The 18,895-nt window shown below is 34.9% G+C and overlaps 1 protein-coding gene across 1 annotated transcript in view; it reads left to right on the top strand.

The window, feature by feature from the left end:
- Positions 1-18,895, top strand: part of LOC150096202 (uncharacterized) — an 881,296-nt gene that overhangs the window by 395,940 nt on the left and 466,461 nt on the right. The window contains exon 14 of the mRNA XM_090409004.1: positions 6,105-6,236. Within this exon, the coding sequence (XP_090265130.1) occupies positions 6,105-6,236 (132 nt within the window). The remainder of the gene's footprint in view (positions 1-6,104; positions 6,237-18,895) is intronic.

The raw sequence follows: 18,895 nt of genomic DNA, 5'->3' as shown, positions 1-18,895 counted from the left end.
ATCTTCGCTGGATCCTTTCCAACATAATTCTCATCACCATGAACCCCCTGGCAACCAAATCTGTGCACAATAATCCGATGAGGCCTCATCAAGGCTTTATACAATGGCATCATAACCTCTTTATTCTGCATATCAGGGTCCTCCTGCATCATTGCCACTAAATTTCAGTTGTCCACCACCACTCCCAGATCAGTCATCTCCTCTGCTTTCTTTAAAGTTTCCCTACCAAGTGTATACTTTGCATCCCATTGTTGTTTACCAAATCTCAAAACCTTAAACTTTGCAACACTGAACTGATAGTTTCACTTACCTGCCCATTCATGCAATCTATTCAAGTCCTCCTGTAAAGCCATAACATCTCCTTGATTCTGCATTGTTCTCCCCAATTTTGGATTGCCTGCAAACAGCTGCATATCATTAGTTAAACTTAAACCAGTCCCAATATAATTAACATACAAATTGAACAATAATGGTCCCAAAACTGACCACTGCGGTAAACCACTCGCGACCTTCCTCTTTTGGGATCCCCGTACAACTTTCTGATGTGTATCTGTTATCCAATCACAACTGTTTCAATTTATTTAACAGCTTGTTATGTGGCAGTCTATTAAATGATTTTGGAAAATCCAAGTACACTACTATATATGCATCTCCCTTGTCCAAGGTATTTGTCACATTGTTATAATATATATGTAAGTTAGTAAAATAGTAATTAAATTAAAATTAGTAATATATATATATGTAAGTTACTAAAACATGATATTCCTTTAACAAACCCATGCTGATAACCACAGAGAATCTGTGTTTTATCAACCCATTTCTGTATCCTACTTCTCACCAATCTCTCTCTAGTACCTTCACCACAACTCCAGATATAGAGATTGGCCTGTAATTTGAAGCTATAGTGTTATCACCACCTTTATGCAGTGGAACAGTTTTACCTTTTCTCCACTCCCTTAGAACCGGTGCTGTTGTACGACTCTTATTAAACAGGCTTGCCAGTGTTACTGCCAGTTCCCTGGAACATTCCCTTTAGTTGTGTGGTGATATGTCATCAAATCCTATCACCTTATTGACATCAAGTTTATTAATTTCCTCAAATACCGCCTGCTCACTCCCAATTAAGTCATCCTCTACTATATCATCTGCACTTAAGTTCCTCATGATTCCATACTGATCAGGATGAAACACTATAAACTGATCACTGAATATCTCAACAATGTCTTCTGTAGCAGTTACCATTCTACCATTTTTCATCCATTAACAGCATCTTAATATAATTATTCTTTAGAAGTAGAAGAGTAGAAGAAAGCTACATTCCACATATCTAAAAAATTCCCTAAGATTTTTCTTTGCTTGAGATTTGCCAATTTCTGCTTATACTGCACTTTTGTTTTCCTTACTAACTGATTCACTCTCCTGGCTTGTTCTTCATACTCTTCATGTAACTAATTATTACCATTATTCATCCTGTACTATCTCCAAAGTCCTTTCTTTTTCCAGATTTCATGCTTATGTGCCTCATTCATCCATTTTACATCTACCTTATTTACCCTTTTGTCTTTCACAATACATTCACACATTGATGCTAATTATCTCTGATGAAATGATGACATTGAAAACTCTCGATCCTTGCATGCCGTTCTTTACATGCTGCCTGAGATAGTTATCTCTCAAAAATTAATTGAGAAATTAATTTTTCTTAATCCCAAATGCTGTCTCTCCATTCCAATCTATACTGCCATAATTAATATCACCCATAATAATTATCATTCTTTTGTTCATTAATCCAAGTTGTTTATACATTTCTTCATCATCCCCCCCCCCCTCCATATTCCCTGGCCTATAGCAACATCCAACTAAATATTCCAATCAACCTCCACATTATACCACACTGCTTCATAACCATTTTCACTATTTACTTCTTTCATGTCTACCTTATGCAGACATAATTCCCCTGCTATTATCATCAGCACCCCCCCCCCCACCCTTCTTGTCCTTTCTATCCTTGCGAAAAATACTGTATCCTTCCATCATTCAACCATGTTTCACTTATTGCAATGATTTTGGGGAAAATAGACTCAATGAGTGAAACCATTTCATCTCTTTTATTTCTGATACTTCTGGCATTTGTAAACAAACACATCAGTTCATTTTTAAGTTTATAACAGGTTCTATCCAAGCCACTTATTGGTTATGATTTCCCCATTGCTCAGTCTCAACTTCCCCACCCACATCCAATATACTCCATCTTCATACACACATTCAATGTCACTTTCAACATCCACTCTCCCAGTCCCATGTCTCCCTGTCCACACCTGTTTCCCTGTTCCTCTTGCTTTCCCATTCTCTCTTCATCTTTCACACTACTATTGTTTCCACTGTTAAGCACTTCTGTCATTTTAATACCATTCTCCTGCTTTGGATCTTTTTGTGTGCATCACACACTGCTTTCATCTAGCAACACTTTCTCCAGTGCACTTTCTCCAGTATGGACAAAGCAAAAACATCGTTTTTGCTTTGTCCATTTAAAAAAATTAATAATGAAAAAAAAAAAAATCACGTACAAAGATTATTTAATAGTATAATTTTCGCCTGTGTGTCACAGGCATCTTCAGTACATTAAGCTCAAAATTAAACACTAACTGACAATTCCAAAAAGCGCCACTTAATGTACTGAAGATGCCTGTGACACACAGGCGAAAATTATACTATTAAATAATCTTTGTACGTGAGTTTTTTTTTTTTTCCGTTATTAATTTTGTATCGATATGTCTACTCACGGTATACCTCTTTTAAAACCTAAAGCAAAAACAGCCAGCAGTTTAACATTGGCCAACTGTAAAATCATGCATTTTGGGATGAAGAAAACAAAAGTTCTCTACTATACTTGTGGATCTGAAGTATAGGAAATTGAAGAAGAAGGAATTTTTGGGTGATTGTAAACAGGGAGTTAAAATTTTGAGGGCATATTGCAGAGGTGGCCAAAATAACACATCAGATTACTTAGGTGTTCAAAAACACACTGACAGGCAGGGATAGGAAAGTTATTATTGTTCTTCTTTATAAGCCTTTAATAAGATCATATCTGGACTACTGTAAGTAGATCTAGTCACCTGGAGTCCATACGGATAAAGAAGTACTGGAAAGGAACCATAGGTGTGTGACCAGGATTATGTGGCATGTCTATAGAATGTTTCTTAAGGATAGATTGAAGGTCTGAAGACTTCAAAGCTAGTTAATAGAGGAAAAGAGGGGACATGATAGAAACATATAAGTTATTAAAGTGGTTTTTTTTTTTTTTATTTAAAAGAATTGACACCAAAGACTTCTCAATGCATAGCAAGAAGGGGGGAGTTTTTTTTGCTTGGAGGGTTGGTGAATGTGTGAAATGAGTTGTGAGAGGCGGTGTGCTTTCTTGACAAATGAGTTCAAGGAGAGGTATGATAAGTATTATTCAATAATGTTTAGTGTAAACGTCATACAATAAAGCTTTAACTCCATAGAGATGGCCTAGAAAATAATGCAAAAATAATATTAACATGTGTTGTCCAAAACCATATATCCGTTGAAATAAATAAATAAATAAATTTACATAGATTGTATCTGATAATGATCTATGTGTCAGTATGTCCTCCCAGCATAACTGTTTCACAGCAGCTATTTTTTTAGCACTGGAAATTGAACTCTCTTGTATTCCTGAACGTTTGCAGTATTAGAGCATACTTCTAAAGCCTATTTGCTATGTATATTTTACCCTCTCTGTCAGTCTGTCTGTCTCTCCCTCTCTTTGTTAATTTTTATGAAAACCTTTGAATTCCTCCAAAACATTTTATAACAGGTATTATTTCTAGAAAATTTCCATGTTACTTCTCTAAATAAATATTAATTTTTATGGCTATTTTGCTTATTTTTGTTTAGGAGTATCCCTTTTATAATATCATTGGCTTTTTACTCAATTTTTAAGGCATTACGGATGTTTTTAAGAGAGATACATGAAGAATATCTATGGGAAGAATAATTTTGGACATACCTTTGTAGGATATTCGTGGTTGTCTTCTTATTGAGTGGCATATGGCAATATATATTTAAATTGCTGCTGAAGTATGACTGAAAGGAAGGGGGAGGTTGAAAATGTGGAGATAGAGAGATGTGGGAGAATTTTGGGTGGGACAAGAGGTATGTGATTTTTAAATTTTGGGAAGAAGGTGAAAGAGAAATTTTTGGGGAAAGAAGAAGAATAGAATATGATGGAAGAAGATTAGGAATGGGAGTAATGAGGTGTGAACCGTTTCGACAATGCATCATCTTGTGGAGCTGGTGGGAAAAGTTTTCCATGAGCTCAAAAGATGACACTCATTGAGAAGACTACCCAGACCATTTTTGACCTTTATTGAAGTTTCATCAGTAGGAACCAGATGTGGAGGTGGAACTATCACCTTATTTGTACGAGTCAGTGTTCTTTCCATTATAGCAACAATTTTCTAAGAAACCTTTACATCTTTCCCGATGTGTCCCTTGAATTTCAGTTCCATCAGACTTGCTTCTTTTGGATGACATTATTATTTTTTATGTGATAAAATTTTTATCAAGAACATAACATTAAACAATCGCAAGGTTTGTAGACTATAAAAATTGTGTACGAATGGAGACCGTGCGAAACACATCAGTGCTTGTTCACAGCATGTGCGACACTGGCGAATGCGACTGGTGCCTGAAAGATATGACTAGTGGTGAGGCATGAAGTGGGACGGGAATATGTACATATAAGAAACTGCGTAACTCTGGATTCACGTAAGTCGGGGTATTTAATATGCACTTCGATTACAATTTTATGCACTTCGCATCCATGGAAATGTGGACGTATATATATATACGTCCTGGCCGGTAGCGTGGTTAAGGGATATTATGTCGAAAATAAAAATCATTTTGAAATTATAAATTCATTTTTTCATTGTGAGGCCAAGAACTTTTCAGACCACCCTCATATATATATATATATATATATATATCAATGGCAGCCAATGAAAATTTTAAGTGGTGCTGCATATACAAAATAAAAATAAAAAATTATTTTTTTCCTAATCAGTAACCAATTTATCCTGCAAAGGTATGTCCAAAATTATTCTTTCCATATATATATATATATATATATTCTTCATGTATCTGTCTTTAAAACATCAGTAATGCCCTAAAAATTGGGTAAAAAGCCAATGACATTATAAAAGGGGTCCTCCTAAACAAAAATAGGCAATATTAAATAATAACATTAAATACAGCCATAAAAATTAATATAACAGTTTCTCTCTTAACATTTCACTGTCACACTGGTTTCATTTTAATTTCCTCCTATTATTATTATTTATTCGTTTCTCCTTTTCCTCTAGTTGCTAAAGAGTGAAAGCCATATAACTGGGATCACTCCCCAGTTTTTTCATTATCTCATTTTTTTATTTTATTTTGTTATGAGATATCACTTATTTCTTAGATGAAATAGGTAAAATTGTTGAGAACAAAATTTTAAATTATTATGGGTGGGACATTTAATTTAGTTGTGAATGATTGGAATGCCTTGCCTGAGAGTGTGGTGTCTGCAAGGAGTTTGAATGTGTTTAAGACCCGGTATGATGAGATGTGTGTGAGATAAAAGGACCTCCTAGATGAGTCTTTGACTCCATGAGGTCTTGTTTAATAATAATAATAATAATAATTATGTTTTTTCATGATCAAGGCATTGATGTTCAAGAAGTATTTTTTCATGTAATTTCTTTTCTTATTCTTTTCTTGTCGGTCTCTTCGGCACTCTACACAGTCTGAAAATATTGAGATCCTTTAAACGCTGCCTTTATCCATTTTGACCAATTGCAAATGCAGGATATAGTATTTGTCAGTGATATTTCTTTCAGATTTTGTTCTTATTCTTTTAATAAAATTAAATAAGCAGCCTATCTTCTTTTATGTATAGATGAAAAAAGTATTATACTAAAAAATGCATGTAGTTGTTTCATTTTTGTGGACAATTTTTTTTAAATCATCAGCGTTATAAATTTAATTGTTAAAAGTAGACAGTTAAATGAATTAAATATTGAATGGTATCATTGTAGGAGATCTCAAAAATGAAGAAGAAGTTTTGGATTGGCTTCTACTTCAATTAACATCAGATGGCATAGAAGAAGTTACAGATAAAATACTTTACAGTCTTATTGACCGCAGTGACCACATAGCTGTCTTCTTCTGTAAGTAATTTTCATTTAAGCATATGTACCTTTCTGTAATTATACGAACTCGACTATTCTGTTATCCATTGTTTCTTGGAAATATATGCACATCATCACAGTTTTTTTCTAAAATATGTATACATATTATACACTGATTTGAATGCATAATTGCAGTGTCATGAAATGGAATAAATACAGAGCACTGAAGTATGAAAATAAACATCAGCTGCAACAATAAATTAATGCTAGTTTATTGTTGGTTTTCCATCTTTATAAAGGTTAAACATTCTGCATTATATTTCGTGAGAACTTTCATTATATTTTAATGTATTTTGTTAGTTAGATTCAACTGCCTTCATCAGAGAGAGACATAAAAGAAACTAAAAGCTATTAATTAAATTAATTAAAATAATTTAATTAATTAATTAAATTTCTATATAAAAAATATAGAAATATGCAAGTGAAACAGTAATTAGTATACAAATAGCAACTTAATCCTAGCTAATAATTGATTCAAATATTTTGTCCTTGTCACAACAGCATCATCAGTATATGATACAGGACTGATATGTATGCAGATAACACAGAGAAAATGGAGATGGTAAGACAGTAGCATCCTATAGTTGAGCGAGTACAAGCCCCCTCCAAGATTGGTGTCTGAGTGGCCTTTGTTAAACCCTTAATATCACTGTTTTTCACTGTTTTGGGACACTTTATATATCCATGTTTATTAACTGTTTTTATTCATTTATTTTTTTTATCATTTTCTTAAAACACACATGAAAAATAAAAATTGTAGCATATGAGTGGCATGTATTCGAGAGATTAAAGAGAAAAAAAAAAGGAATCTGTCTCTTGAACAACTGAAAGCTGTAGTCTTTGAGAAAGACAGAGTGAAAGCGACTTACTAAGAAAAGGTGGAAGAGAAGTTTATTTAATAAATAACAAAAAAATGAATTTACTTCATGTATATATTTTTATTAGAATACAATTTTTGCCCTAGTATCAAGGGTGTCTTCAGCATGAGTTTCAAATTAAACAACAAGAACAGAAACTGGTATATTCAACAATGACACCCATGAACTGCATGTACATGATGTATATGTGATGGTCAAAAATTATGTTAATAAAGGTTCTAGTAAAAATAACTTTAAAACAAGATATATACATATATATATATATATATATATATATAATCAGTAGTTACATTGACTCAATGATTGGTTATGTTCATCTTTTTTTGACTGACTGAAACCGAGAAAATAGATAACAAGTTAATTTAATGGAGTACACAACATGTTTTGTCAAAAATGACTTCTTCAGGTATGGTAACACTTAAAGCAAATTAAAAAAACCATAAAAACACTGTGCTATTATAATAACAGACTTGTGAACTGAAGTTAAGTTTGAATTGATAAACTTGGAGAGGATGTAGAGATGGATAACAAAAATGATATCTAGACGCTATAATGTTGATTATGAGGATTGACTGAGGACATGAGTTTGGTGGATAGAAGAATGGAGATCGAAGACATTTAAGCTGTTGAAAGGTTATTATCATATTAACACTGAGGAGATTTTTCATATGGTAGAATGGGGAAAGGAGCAAGGACAGGGACTTTCCCTGGAAGTTGCAAAAGAAGGTGGTGAGTAAAAGGGCAAGAAGTGAGTTTTTTGCATGGAGAGTGGTAAGAAAATGAAAATAATAATAATAATAACTATTTCTCATAAGAAGGATAATATAAGTCCATCATTTTATATATATATAAAATTGTTTGAATTGATAAACCTAACTTCAGTTCACAGGTCTGTTATTATAATAGCACAGTGTTTTTATGGCTTTTTAATTTGATTTAAGTGTTACCACACCTGAAGAGAGTCATTTTTGACAAAATATGTTGTGTGCTTCATTAAATTAACTTGTTATCTATTTTCTCGGTTTCAGTCAGTCAAAAAAATATGAATATATATGTATATATATATATATACATATATATTCATATTTATATATATAGACTATAACGGAGACTAGAATAACAATTAAATTTATTCAAAACGCTACATGTTTCATCAGATTGTCCGACTTCTTCAGGAGTGAGAACATAGAAAGCAAGTAAACACTATAAGAAACATCGTATCACTATAAAACGACTATTATAAAATCAGTTAGCTTTGAACTGTAGCTACTTAACAATAGAACTTCAACACGGACTGTAGCTACAGTTCAAAGCTAACTGATTTTATAATAGTCGTTTTATAGTGATACGATATTTCTTATAGTGTTTACAAGTCGGACAATCCGATGAAACATTTTGCATTTTGAATAAATTTAATTGTTATTCTAGTCTCGGTTATAGTCAGTATATATAAATATGAACATATCCTAGTACTGAGTTAATACTACAAATTGCTATATATATCATCATCATCATCATCATCAAATTCCTGCCATTGTACAATTTTCCTCCAAATCAGTCTGTTACTTGTCAAGACTCCAACATTATCAGATCTTATATTTCTATCGTCTAAGGCACTTTGTACTGTATTAATCCACCTATATCTTGGTCTTCCTCTGGGTCGTTTTCCTGCCGACCTGGCAGAGAACACTTGTTTTGCTAATCTTTCCTCTCCCATTCTGTTTAAGTGACCATACCACCTGAGATTAGCTCTGCTAATGCATTCCTGGATGCTGACAATGTCAAGTTCTTTCCTAATATCCTCATTTTTAATATGATATTGCCATTGATGCCATCTGTTCACGCCTCTAATCTTTCTCAGGACTCTCATATCTGCGGTCTCTAGTCTTTGGTCAAGTGTTTTACTTCTGACCCAGCTCTCAGATCCATAAGTTAAAACTGGTTTGAACACTGTCTTGTATACAGCTAATTTAGTGTTCTGACTAATTTCTCTTATTCCATATGAATTTATTCAACTGACTTCCTGCCATACCAGCTTTGCTGATTCTGTTGTCTATTTCTATATTTAATTTACCATCTTCAGTAAAAATTGTGCCTAAGTAGCTGAAATGTTTTACTTGTTCCACAGGTTCTCCATTCACAACACAGTTGACATTTTCAATGATTCTGCCTATTTTCATTGTTTTTGTCTTTTTATTGCTGACCTTCATACCATATCTATTACAACAGCAATTGAATTTAGTCGAGAATCTTGCAGACTTGTAGCGGATTTATTTAGAAGTATAACATCATCCGCGTAAAGCAAAGAGCTGACATTAACATCTCCAATGTTGATATCAGGTTTACTACCACTTTCCTTCATAATGTGATCCATATAGATAATGAATAACAGAGGGGATAATGTACATCCTTGTCTCACACCAGATTTAACATTAAACCATCTTCCTGTACTTCCTTCAATTCTAACTGCTGACTTACAACTCAAATAAAGACTAAGTATTGCTTGATGTAATGCCCCATTGACACCATATAACTGAAGCGTATTGAATAGCTTCTCTCTTGGCACCTTGTCATATGCCTTTTCCAAATCGACAAAACTTAAATACAGATCTTTGTTATATTCCCATGATTTCTCGACTATTTGTCGTAAAGTGAAGATCTGATCCTGACAGCCTCTATTTGGCCTGAATCCAGCTTGTTCTTCACCAAGCTTTTCTTCCACAATTCTTCTCAACCGTTTCTCAAGTATACTTGCATAGATCTTGCCAGGAACACTTAGTAGGGAAATACCTCTGTAATTCTCACATTCAGTTTTATTTCCCTTTTTATATATGGGTACTATGAGAGCTCTACTCCAATCACCGGGAATTCGTCCCTCTGTCCAGGCTTTCTGAACTATGCAGTGCAGCCACTGTAAGACTTTTATACCACCATATTTCAGCATTTCTGGTCGAATATCATCTACTCCTGCTGCCTTTCCACATTTCAAGCCTTTGATGGCTTTTTCTACTTCAAGTATGGATATGTATTCCTGACTGCATGCCTGGTCAGTGTTTTTTATCACTGTGCTGTCATCACTGCTTGTTTCATTTAGCAGTTTTTCAAAGTAATTACTCCATACTTCAAGGATATCTTTTTCTCCTGTTTTCATATCACCTTTATCATCTCTAACTCATTTTCAGCACTCTTTCCTCCATTCCTAAGCTTCTTCAACAACCTCCAGAATATTTTGCCACCTTCTTGATATTTATTTTCTATATTCTTGCCAAAATCCTCCCATGACTTTTGTTTAGCTAGTTTTACACACTGTTTAGCTTTCTTACATTTGTCTCTGTAAGAGTAAAAGCTGACTTATTTGCCAGGAACTTTTGATATGCTTTCCTCTTTTCCTTCACTGCCTCTTTAACTTCCTGTGTCCACCAGGGAGTTCTGATTTTTTTATCCTTGCACACAACCTCACCACATGCCTCTCTGGCAGAATCAATCAATGTTTTCTTCAGAGTTTGCCACTGAATCTCCAAGGTTTGATTCCTGTTCTCAAACTCTTTCATTTTCTTTTCAATAATATTTCTGTATTTTAGTCTACAGTTAACATCTGAGAGCTGCTCAACTTTTATTCGCTTTAAAACTTTCTTACATGTTATGAATTTCAATATGAAATTCAATTTTATCCTGCTCAAGACTAAATAGTGATCACTTCCAATTTCAAATCCTCTGTACACTCTGGTGTCCTGCACCAGAGAGAAAACATCACTATCAACATTAACATAGTCAATGAGACTTTTCTTATTCCTAGCCTCTTCTCTCCATATGAATTTGTGCACATTTTTATGTTGGAACATGGTGTTAGTAATAACCAGTCCATGCCCTGAGCAGAAATCCAACAGATATTTGCCATTATTATTAGCTTTGCTCTTTTCTCCAAATTTTCCCAAAATATTTTTGTATGTATCACAATCATTTCCTACTCTACTATTTAGATCCCCAACAAGGACCAACTTTTCCTTTTTCATTGTGTCAGTTGCTTTTTCTAGAGCGTCAAAAAATTCCTCCACTTCTACCTTAGTAGAACCTTCTGTGGGACCATTGGCACAAATAAGTCTCATTGTCCAGTTGCCCATTCTCATATTTGCCCACATTACTCTACTTGAGACTGACTGCCATTCAAGAAGATTAGCCTCGTATTTTATGTTGAATACTATGGCTACTCCTTCTTTTCCTTGATTGTCATTGCTTGAATATAACATTTTGTATTTATTGCTCAGAAAGATCTCACCAGTTTTGGTCTTTTTTGTTTCAGTCACCCCTATTATGTTGATCTGGTACTTATCTAATTCCTCAGCTAGCTCCATTTCTTTGCCATTCAGGCTTCTTACGTTGATAGTACCGATCTTTAACTCTGGTGATGTTGAGTTGGGGTTTGTTTTCAGATTTGTTCCAGTAGCTGACTTTTCGCTGTTCACCCTGGTTCCCTGGTGAAAACAACGGGGGCCTTGTTTAACCGGGCGACGCCCCATCTGGCATGAAATTTTGTCATGTTGTACCATCATTTTTTATTTTGGTTTAACCAATAAGAATACAATTTGGTCATCTAAATCCCAAATTGCCAGCCCATCCTCGTTCGTTCAGTATCAAAGTAGATACCCAACAGGGTGCACCACGAGAAGGTGAGGATTGGACATTAGGTCAGAAGCCCTGGTCGATCTCCGCATTCCTTTAAAGGCTATGTGGAGGTCTCCTCTCAGTTATACAGCTTTGACCCTTAAGCACCCCTGCTATATATATATATATATATATATATATATTTTTTTTTTTTTTTTTTCTAGTAAAAATAACTTTAACGAGACATATATTTGTATATATATATATAAAATGATGGACTTATATTATCCTTCTTATGAGAAATAGTTTTCATTATTATTATTTTCTTACCATTCTCCATGCAAAAAAACTCACTTCTTATCCTTTTACTCACCACCTTCTTTTGCAACTTCTAGGGAAGGTCCCTTGTCCTTGCTCCTTTCCTCATTCTACCATATGAAAAATCTCCTCAGTGTTAATATGATAATAACCTTTCAACAGCTTAAACGTCTCGATCTCCCTTCTTCTATCCACCAAACTCATGTCTTCAGTCAATCCTCATAATCAACATTGTAGCGTCTTGATATCATTCTTGTTATCCATCTCTACATCCTCTCCAAGGTTACCTCACCCCCCTCTTCAAATCCTGGTGACCAGATCTGAGCACAGAAATCCAGATATGGTCTGATCAAAGCTTTATATAATGGGGCCCACACTTTTATCTCTTATGGTCAAAGTTCTCCTCAGCATTTCAGCAGCTTTCAGAGATGTCTTCCAACCTTTGCATTATGTCTGTGGAACTTCAAATCTCTAACCCCAAGATTCCTTGAACTCCTCCATTTCTTTCAGTATAACTCCATCAATGAGTATGAAGCATCCCATCTGTGGATCCCAAATTTGAAAACTTTACATTTAGTTGCATCAAACTGACAACAAAACAAGGTATGCAGTTAACCAGCAGAACTGTTATCAATTCTGTATGCAGATGATCAGATTAAATTAAAAGACAATGAAGATGACCTTCAAAAATCAGTTTATGGATTTTTGGATGGAGTTTACAAAATAAGCCAACAACAAGGGGCCATCCCTGGAAGTTACGAAAGAAGGCTGTGTGCAAGAGGGTGAGGAGTGGTTTCTTTGCATGGAGAGTGGTTGAACCTGGAATACATTGCCTGAGAGAGTGGTTGAAGCCGGAACAGTCATTGGGTTCAAGGAGTGGTATAATAAACTTTGTTTCCTAAAAACGACCTCCCACGATGAGTCTTTTGACTCCATGGAGGCCTGGATAATAATAATAATAATAATACAATTTAAAAATTTCACAACAGAAAACCAAAGCCATGACATTTAAAGATCGAGATCATTTTAGATCAAAAATAGATATCGAAAATAAAATAATAGAATGACAGAGTTTAATTGTTTAGGTTGCATGATAACATATCTAAAAGATAAAGATATAGAGGAAAAAAATAAAGAAATTTCAGAAAATCTTTGGAACAATTAAAAGGTCACACTGAATAAAAAAAACAAGACGAGAAACTCAACTGAAATTTTATAAAATAATGCCCCCCCCCCACTCTATTATATGGTTCAGAAACATGGACCCTTAAAAAGAAATAGAAAATAAAATACAAGCTGCAGAGATGAGATTTTTAAGAATAATTAAAGGATGCACAAAATTTGACCATATAAGAAATGAAGACATTAGAAAAGAACTAGATATTTACAACATAAATGAAAAAATCAAAGAATATAGAGAGAAATGGAAAGAACATCTATTTAGGATGGAAAGATATTGGCTACCAAAATAGGTGGATAAATATAGACCAAAGGGAAAAAGAGAGAGAGAGAGAGAGAGGTAGACCAGCTAAAAGATGGAAAAGTTCAGTGAATCCGGAACAGACAAATGCCTAATCCTTGAAGAGAAGAAGAAGAAGAAATTGACATTCTTGTTTATTTGCCCACCTTTCCAGCTTATTCAAATCCTCTTGAAGAGCCTAAACATCATTACTAATAACACTCTCAAGTTTCACATCATCTGCAAACAACTGAAACATCTCCCTGCAGTCCTGTGACAATATCATTGACATAAAGATGGAACAATGATGTTCTTCATAAATTCTAGAATTAGCTTAAATTTAATTATATATCTATATGAGGGAGTGGGGGGGGAAGCACTGATAAACACCTAGAACAAAAATGATATTAAAGCAATTTATGTAACCACAAGAAAGAACATATCTTAAAACCTTTTAACTCCTGTTATAACAAGTGTATAATACTTCGTGGGGAATATGTAGAAAAATGCTACATGGTTCTACCTCAATTCCTTCATGGTGATTATCACAATTTTTCAGCTCACTCTCGTACATATGTATGTGTGTGTGTGTGTCTTTCTCTCTCTCTCTCTCTCTCTCTCTACACACACACACACATATAAATATTATTATTATTATTATTACATGACTCCTCCTGGGAGTCCAATGACTCATCGAGATATTTAAGTGATTTTTACTAGAATTTTAATATAATTGGACCATGATGCTTTGTATGATGTATATGCAGTTCATGCATGTTGTTGCTGATTGAAATTATTGGTATAAAATGAAAATTTTATACCAATAAAAATATATACGTAAGGTAAATCCATTTTATGTTATTTATTGATTATCATGTCTTACATTCCTGTACATCACATTGGTAGAAGTTTATTTAGTAAATTTGAAGCTGGAGAGTAAATGAATATTGATCAACAACTGCTCACATTCACATGTGGTGGAGGAATGGTGGTCACCACCATTCCTCCACCACAGGGCTTTGTTTATGAAAATACTTGTTAAATAGACATAAAGCATGAATAGAACATCCATGAGAAAGTGACCTGAGTGTATCTGTGAGAGATGATCATGAATTAATTGGATTGCCCTCTTCTGGTAGTATCAAACATTCTTAGGGAGTTTTTATATTATATTATTATTATCATCTGACCTCCATAGAGTCAGAGACTCATTGTTGGAGTTACACAGTATTGCACACAGTGCTCATTCAACCTTTCCTTAAATTGATTCTACATTCACAACATACTCAGGCAATACATTCACCCACCAACTACTCTTAATGCAAAGGTTTTCATCTTGGAGAATAATAATAATAAATTTAGTTTAATCCTTTATCCCAGTGAGAGCAAACAAAGTTTGCGCCTGAAAATATCTTCAGGACTGAATATAGTGTTGTACTATCTTACCTGGGTAAGTAGTGCAACACCAGGGCAACTCGTAGCAAAGGTGGAGCAAGTACAACACTATATTCAGTCCTGAAGATATTTTCAGGCACAGACTTTGTTTGCTCTCACTGGGATAAAGGATTAAACTAAATTTATTATAGTCTAACCTAGTGAAAAATAAACTTTCAACATCTTTCTCTAAATCCAGAGTAATTTAATAAAAAAAGGTGATAAACCTTTTGGCAACTTCTATAGGTAAAGATGACCTTGCTACTGCTTCTGCCTGGTATCTCCAACTCTGGCCTGGCTCCCACTGAAGAGACCTCAATAAAGGTCGAAACTAGTCTGGGTAGTGGCCAATCCCTTAATGCATAACAGTATACATATCCATAAGGAGATGTGTTTTGCATTATGGGAGATACTGGGTAGGAGTGTTGGTAGTTTGCTCCACCTTTGCTACAAGTTGCCCTGGTGTTGCACTACTTACCCAGGTAAGATAGTACAACACTATATTCAGTCCTGAAGATATTTTCAGGCGCAGTTTCAGGATAATCCTTTATCCCAGTGTTTGCTCTCACTGGGATAAAGGATTAAACTAAATTTATTATAGTCTAACCTAGTGAAAAATAAACTTTCAACATCTTGGAGAAGTTGGTTTTAATGCTAGAGGGATAAAGGGGAAGGTTCGAGGTTTGGAAGTACAAGAGGAGAGTGTGTTTCAAATACTGAGTACTCTGGATGTCAATAAAGCAGTAGAACTGGATTAGATTTCATTTCGAGAGAATGTGCTAAAGAACTGACAGTTCCCTTGACCTGGCTTTTCAGTGAAAGTCTGGCCATGGGAAAGGTACCCAAGGAGTGGAGGAGGTTAAAATAGTGCCATTGCCTAAGAGTGGCAGAAGACTGTAATTCAAAGTATGACCAGTTTCTATTTCATTAGTAGTTTTTGAGATTTTGGAAAAATTAGTGAGGGATCATTTGCAGCATTGGGCAGATGAGGGTAATGTTATCTGTGAGAGGCAGCATAGATTTGTTAAGAGGTGCTCTGATTTTACAATAAAGAGACAAGAGCTGATGAGAGAAAGGCATATTCTGCCATTTTTTTGGATTTTATAAAAGCATTTGGCAGGGTACAACATGATAAGCTGGTATTTATGTTCCAGCACATGGGTTTCGATGTCAGGTTAGTCAACTGGATTTAGGATTGGCTGTCTGATTGGTATCAGAGAGAGTTGTATATGAGAGAGCGGTATCAAGGAGGCAAAAGGTTACAAGTGGGATTCAGCAGGGCTCAGTACTGGGACCTATATTGTTTAACTTTTATATCAATGACTGTCAGCGGATTGCATGGTGATATTCATTTGTCTGCAGATGATGTGAGTTTGGGAAGGGTTATTAATAATAGTGTAGACGTGGAATAAAATGGACAGCTCCAATTTGAAGGGGATAAATTAACCATGAAAAGTGTGCAGAGGCAGATAACAAAGATGGTATCAAGACTATACAATTTTATTTATGAAGGTAGGCTGAAGGAATGTGGACTGCAGAGTTTGGTAGATAGAAGAAGGAGAGGTTATATGATTGAGACTTTTAAACTGTTGAGAGGTAGTTACAGAGTAGACAATGGGGAGTTCTTTCGTTTGGTGGAACATGGGGAAGGAGCAAGGACAAGGGGTCATCCCTGGAAGTTACGAAAGGAAGTTGTGAGCAAGAGGGTGAGGAGTGGTTTCTTTGCATGGAGGATGGTTGAACTCTGGAATGCATTGCCTGATAGAGTGGTGAGAGCACGAACACTAAAGGAGTAGTATGATAGAATTTGTGTTTTCTAGGATGGGTCTCTCACGATGAGTCTTATGACACTACGGAGGCCTGAATTATAATAATAATAATAATCTTGCTGCCACATACTATACCAGGCCATTCTTGGAGAGGGAGCTTGAGTAGTGATATGTGGGAGACACTACCATTGCCATGTTATGGCATGGAGACTGGTCACTCTCTGTATCGATGTCATGTTCAAGAGTCTACCTCATCTTGCTACACATCTCCACTGTATCCTTCCAGCTAACCATGACTAAACTTATGATGAATCTTACAATGACAGCGACACTGTGACTAAAATGAATTTCCCTCATACACTAATCCCAACAAAATAAAGATACATAAAAATAAACCAAGCGAGAATCTCTCCTCAATAAAATCTCACTTTCACATCCACTTTCTTAGCATCTGCGATATTAATGCCAGCATAAATGATGTTCACCATCACTTGCAGTGTAAGACATCTTACTCTTGCTCTTGACAGAAATCCAGATTGCAGCTACATCCACTACAGTCAGCATTCAAAAAACTAGGCATTCCCATTCTTGCAAGATGCTATTTTATACCTACTGAACTCTTAAATATATATACAAATCCTAAATCCACCCATGCTTAGAATACCAGGTGATTCCAACATAGTCATCATTTGTCAAGTTGTCATTGGAGGATTTTGAATTATTTTCATGTGATGTTAATTCTATGAAATTTTATTGTCATAATTTTTTTTTTTTGTGGCATTATCATTTTTGTTTTTCGAGGTTGCTTAAGGGTCAAAGCCAAATAACTGGAAGAAGACATCCACATCACCTTTAAGGAATGTGGAGCTTCTCACCTTCTGACCTTAAATGTAGAACTTCTGAAATTGGGTTTCTGATCTAATGTTCAATACTCACCTGCACATTGTGTGCCCTGTTAGTAGGTATCCACTGGATACTAAATGAATGAGAATGGGCAGGCAGTTTGGGACTTATTCAACCAAATTGTACTCTCCATTGGCTTAAACTACAAACATGTATGATGCTACAATGAGATTTCATGCTGGTGGGGCATTACCTGGTTAAACAAGGCTCCTGTCATATTCCTCAGGGAACCAGAGAAAAACATGAAAGTCATTTACTTGAACAAACTCAAACTCCACATCTAGAAGAAGAATAAAAATAAAAATGTCAGAAGAATTGAAGTTAGGAACTCTCAATATAAGGAGTATAAATGGAAAGGAAAATGAACTTGCAGAAGAACTGGAAGTACATATTAGACATAACTGTCTTTACTGACACAAAGAAGACAAATACAGATGAGAACATACTAAATAATAAGTATAGGCTGTTATATTCGGTGAAAAGTAACAATCAAGGAAAGCAAGGAGTAGCAGTAGCATTCAACACCAAACATGAAGATGAACTTCTAGATCGAAAGGCACTTTCAAGCAGAATTATGTAGGCAAACTTTGAAATGGGGAAATGGACAATGATATTTATTTTTGCTTATGATCTCAGAGAATTCTCCTAAGGAAGAAGTTGAATAGTTTTTTGAGTCATTAAAGTGGGCAGATGACATAAAGAAATTTGAAAAAAGTGGTCCATTGTACCAACTTAGTGGACTAAGTTGTACATCTGTCATAAGCATTCATGTGAAATTGCAAGTCATTCTATGAAATAGTTTATTTTATGCAGTTGTTTGAAGCAAAAGTGTTGTCTGTACCCCTTGAAATTGATAAAATTGAGTATTGTGCGGTTATAAAATTCTTTGTAAAAGAAGGTTTAACACTAAAAGAAATTAATTTGAAGTTCATAAAGGTTTATGGGTACTCTTCTGCTTCATTTTTGACAATTAAGAAATGGGCTGCCGAGTTTAAACGTGCCCGTACCAGCCTTGAAGATGATCCACGTGAAGGACGTTCACAAAGTGTAACAACACCAGAAATCATCGATCAAGTGCACAATATGGTATTGGATGACTGGCGAGTTAAAGTGCGTGAAATTGCCGAGACTATAGACATTTCAAAAGAACGTGTAGGATATATTTTGCATGAAGAATTGCATATGAGAAAGCTTTGCTCAAGATGGGTGCCACACTTGCTCACAGAGATCAAAAACGCACTCACATGAAATTTTCTGAACAGTGCTTGGAGCATT

The sequence above is a fragment of the Typopeltis vanoorti genome, chromosome 19 (assembly GCF_054136105.1).
Source record: "Typopeltis vanoorti isolate ZY-2024b chromosome 19, IOZ_Tvanoo_1.0, whole genome shotgun sequence".
NCBI lineage: Eukaryota > Metazoa > Arthropoda > Arachnida > Uropygi > Thelyphonidae > Typopeltis > Typopeltis vanoorti.
The sequence above is the reverse complement of the archived record's forward strand: the minus strand, read 5'-3'. Positions and strand labels throughout refer to the sequence as shown.